Source organism: Trachymyrmex cornetzi, unplaced genomic scaffold (assembly GCF_001594075.2).
Source record: "Trachymyrmex cornetzi isolate Tcor2-1 unplaced genomic scaffold, Tcor1.1 scaffold1285, whole genome shotgun sequence".
NCBI lineage: Eukaryota > Metazoa > Arthropoda > Insecta > Hymenoptera > Formicidae > Trachymyrmex > Trachymyrmex cornetzi.
The window spans coordinates 91,313-96,081 of NW_017295856.1; the positions used below are offsets into that span (position 1 = coordinate 91,313).

The 4,769-nt window shown below is 39.4% G+C and overlaps 1 protein-coding gene across 1 annotated transcript; it reads left to right on the plus strand.

Moving 5' to 3' along the window:
• The first annotated feature begins 269 nt into the window (after positions 1 to 269).
• On the plus strand, positions 270 to 671 carry LOC108770521 (uncharacterized protein F54H12.2-like). The gene has a single exon (XM_018522155.1). It carries the CDS (start codon positions 270 to 272, stop codon positions 669 to 671), a length of 402 nt encoding a protein of 133 aa, XP_018377657.1.
• The last annotated feature ends 4,098 nt before the right edge of the window (positions 672 to 4,769 follow it).

Sequence of the window (4,769 nt, forward strand, 5' to 3'; positions counted from 1 at the left end):
TAAAATATCCGCAAAGTCCGCAGCACTTCAGTTTCCATTCGGAGGTCGGAATAGTCGTATCGCGCTTCGTAAACGACGTCGGGCAGTCAAAAGAAAATCGAGAAGTAGCACAGGGAAGAAGAGCTAAAAAGTGACGAAGAAAAAGAAAATTCGCGCCGCAGGGAGAAAAATCAAAAAACCATCCACTAGGAAGCATCGAGTCAAGAAACGCGACGTATCCGACATATTCTCTTAATTGAGATAGGAATTCGTGACTGGAGAAAAAGAGCATGTCCTTTCTTCATACCCACTCAAGCGAGTGTATAAAGTGCGAACTCGATTTCTTCTCTCTACCACCTACGCAAACCAGCATCGAGAGTTCGCAATGGATTTATTACAAACCCGTAACTTCGCTCACGGACGACTCACCCGTAGAATTCGTCATACCCGGCCATGGAGAAGACTATCTAGATCTCACTCACACCATGTTAAGCCTTCGCATACGCGTAGAAAGCGAACGTGGGGAGAGTACATCGGTCATAGCCGCCGACGTGGCCAAAGTAGGACCCGTAAATCATTTACTGCATTCCATGTTCAACCAAATCGACGTATATTTCAATCAAAAACTCTTGTCGCCTCCAAACAACGTTTACGCTTACCGTGCGTACATCGAAGCGTTATTAATCGGTTAAGTGGTAGGCTTTTTAAAACATTCCGTGCCAAAAGTGGTAGGCGTCAATTGTGAACTAAAATATACCAAAATTTGGCCCTGGGGGTTTTTGGGTCGCTGATTTCATTTCGTATATAAAGAGCCGGACTGATTCGTTCCAGCGCGATATTTACAAATAAATGTAAAACATGTCCGAGTTCAAAAAAATGACAAAACAATCTAAGAAGAGAACACGATCACCTTCACCTGTATCTTCTGACTGCAATTTGTCTGATTTGGAAGAAAGTGACGATGATTTTTTTGCGGAGGAAATTACAGATAATGATACTGAAAGTAATTCATCAAAAACTGCGGGGGTAAAACGTAATTGCAATATATATACAAAAATCGCCATTTTCATTCAACGTATTAGTCGCCATGTTGTGTTCGCCATCAAATTTTACAAATTTGACGCCAAAATCGAGTTCAGAAGCCCAAAAAACAATAGTATACCAAATTTCAAGCAAATTCGTTGAATAATATAGAAGTTATTCAAGATGTGCATATATGCTACAATACCACTTTTGGCACGGATTCTTTTTGTGCATATATGCTACAATACCACTTAACCGGTTAATTGTATCGTCTATGCAAAGTTCGATAACGTTTTAGAAATCGATTCCTCGCGTCATCATTGACGACTTTTCCGGTTAGCTCTATGCCTTTCGTGAGAAAAATATTTTCTCCCCACTACACATTATTTCTAATCTAATTCCACGTGAGACGACGAAAAAAGCTTCAGTCTTGTTCGTGACACCGACGCTGACGTTTCGTGACATAAAAAGAGCAGCGAAAATTCGAATATATAATGGATATAGTCATCGACATACAAGGTTTTCGCGATGTCAAAGACAACTTTATTCCGAAAGAAGTCGCGGTTCTTGTGATTAATGCGACGATCACCGGGCACTGGATTATGAGGCCACCTTATCTATTTGGAGAATTACCTGAGAGAGCAAGACGAGAAAACAACTGGCTTACACGAAATTATCACGGAATCGAATATTTCGAAGGAGACGTTAATCCTACATACTTCACGATACGAGCTATTACACGACACGAACGCTACATCTATACCAGAGGACAAGAGAAGTCACGTTATCTGAATAATTTACTCTCCAGAAACGTATATAATCTGGAAGGAATTTCTTCGGCTTTCAAAAATCTGCCAGATTTCGGAGATTGCGGAAATCCGCAACGTTGCACGCACCACGGATTTTGAACCAACGTTGAATTACATTGCCCCTTACGCAACGCTTACAAACTGAAACGTTGGCTAGCTATACGAAATAGCAGCAATTCGAGCTACGATAGTCTTCCTTCAGAAAACTGCAGCGAGAGCGACGTCGAGAGCGAAAAAACAAACAGCGGAAATTTTTCAATTAAATTTAAAAATCAGAAAAACAATATATTTCGCAACATCGAGGCGTGGAGGAAAAATATCGTGACAGAAAAGGCGAACTAAAGCGAGGACGAACAAACGACAGCTGAGGAGAAAAAAGATCGTCCGAAATTCAAATCGACGACTGATAGAGATAAAGCTAACACTAGTGTTTCGCAAACGTCTAGTATTTTTGAGAACTTTACAACGCACGTACTGGCAAAAGAGGTAAATTCTGAATTTACGCATACATTTCCTCTCTCACGCTCATCTACGCCGAAAAATGAATTCACTGGAAGTTTTAAACGCCTGGGTGGCACCCAGTTGGACACGGCTCAATTGGACACGAGCCACTCACAGCGCTTGAGATTACAAAGCTCCTAAGCACCGGTCGCTGTGATTGGTGATGTCCAATCGAGCCGTAGTAAATCGGGATCACCTCGACTGCCATTCGCTAACACAGACGATCACAATCGACCTGGCCAGCACTGGGTCGCCTTCTACATCGACGAATGCGGTACAGGAACATATTTCGATAGCTACGGATTGCCGCCCTTGGACTCAAGATTCCTCTTACGACTTTGCCAAAACTCCACTACGTATCGTTGGAATACGACGACGCTGCAAGGAATACTTTCTCAAACTTGCGGGCACTACTGCTGTGTATTTCTATATTTTATGTGTAATGGTTATAATCTTAGCCAATTTCTTAGTCTGTTTACCTCTTATTGTAAACGCAATGATCGATTGATTGCACAGTTATTTCATAAATATTTTCTTCGTTGTAAATGTAAAACAATTAATTCTTATGCTGTATGCCGTCATGTTCAATCGTCTACTCTTTTAAAAAGTAAAATATAAAATAAACGATTATTCTCGTGAAGGAACTATTTTATGTAACAACGTTATTTTATCAATAAACATCTTTTTTTTCAATTTTGTCACTGTACGCCACGTCTGTTATTTTCTTAATCACTTTTTCGTTCCCTTCCAACCGACATCTTCTTTTATCATATTCTTTGTTATAACTAAATTAATAAAAACTTTTGTCATTTTTCGAAATAAGACTAACGCTAACATAAAGGGCAAAAAAAAGAATTTATCTAAAACGAGTAAATCATCCCAGCTCTGTTATAAATAGGTACGAACTTGCCCATTCTTGTTTTCCTCCTGTCCTTCCAGACAAAAAATCGATCGCACAGCATTAAATAATAGAAAAATAAATAAGCGATAAAAGAAGACTTTCTTCATTGCGTCTAACCAGGACGCCGAGGTGCGAAAAAAACGAAGGGCCATAAATCATTCCCGCATTCCTCTCCGAAGCCTGAACCTTTCCCCCTTTTCCCCCTCTGGCAAAAAACTGTCTCGGGGACCTATTTTCTCCACCTCCGCCATTTTCTTGGACTTGACGGTTTTTTATTTTCACTCTCACTCTCTCTCTCACTCAACGCGCCCTCTCCTTCACCAATCGTTGCGCGGGCAGCCATGGAGCGAACCGATCGTAGCGTGGGCAGCCATGGAGCGAATCAATCGAAACACGCCATTTAATTACTTCATTACTCCACCCTCGCGTCACCATTTAATTACTTCATTACTCCACCCTCGCGTCACCAACCAGTCAGAGCGCTCCCTTTTTCCAGACAGGCCCCTCTAGTCGTCTAGGGGGGAATGGAGGGGGATTTGTTTGACGTCTAGGGGGGCAGAGGGGGTTTGTTTTGACGTCAGGGGTGGAGTGGTGGGGGTTTGTTTTGACGCTTCATGGCTGCCCACATACTACTACCGCTGCATCCTAACCAAGTAATTCATAAACGCGAAAATATTTAAAATCGTTACACCTCGCGTCGTAACAATACGTTTGATTTGAATTTATTTTGATGTGTATTTGACTCTTTCTTTGCCCTTTGGTATTGTTAATTTATTTTCATAAGAAGAGTTTTTTTATATGTCTAACATTACCTTATTTTTTTAAAGAATGAAATTATATTTTTTGAAGTCAATGGAACTGATATTATTGATTTGTAACACTTCAGAAACGGTTCGGGTCATTTTAACCCAAAGTAACTATCGTGTGGCTTCCTTGAAGTGTGACCATGAAGAATTAATTTACTAATACTACTATTATTATTAATATTACTAATACTACATACCTCCCCAACATGAATTTCCAAAGTGTAGACAAGTCTCTGCAATGATAATAAGTGCTTTATATAATACTGAATGAACAATTTTGTAGTTACATTTCTATTTTGTTGTTAATATACAGGGGTATCCAGTAAAAATCGTAACAAAACTTAAGAGTTGGTCTCTGATATCATTTTAAGATGATATTACAAAATAAATTGGCAACTAAGAGCTAATACACAGTTGTTATAGATGTACGATACAATTTTTCTTTATTCTATAACAATACATATATTACCGACGTCAGCTGCTTTTTTCAGCCATCGTTATGGTATAATTTCCGTTTAAAAATCCAACATTTGAATGTAATAGTTTAGAATGCAGGTGCAATTAGTCAACTCATAGCAATTCCTCATTTGTTCCTGTGAACGGCTCTTCTTATCGAGTCAAGATATGTAAGATGTGAATATCAAATCCTATTATATACAGGGTGGGGAAAAAGTATGGAAGCAAACAATTATTTCCGAAACTATTCATTTTTCGACAAAATGTCTTAGACATAATTTTTATGGTATGAAA

What these genes read in the sequence shown, in the direction of transcription:
- LOC108770521 (XM_018522155.1), top strand. Translation starts at nt 270, where the DNA reads ATGTCCTTTCTTCATACCCACTCAAGCGAGTGTATAAAGTGCGAACTC.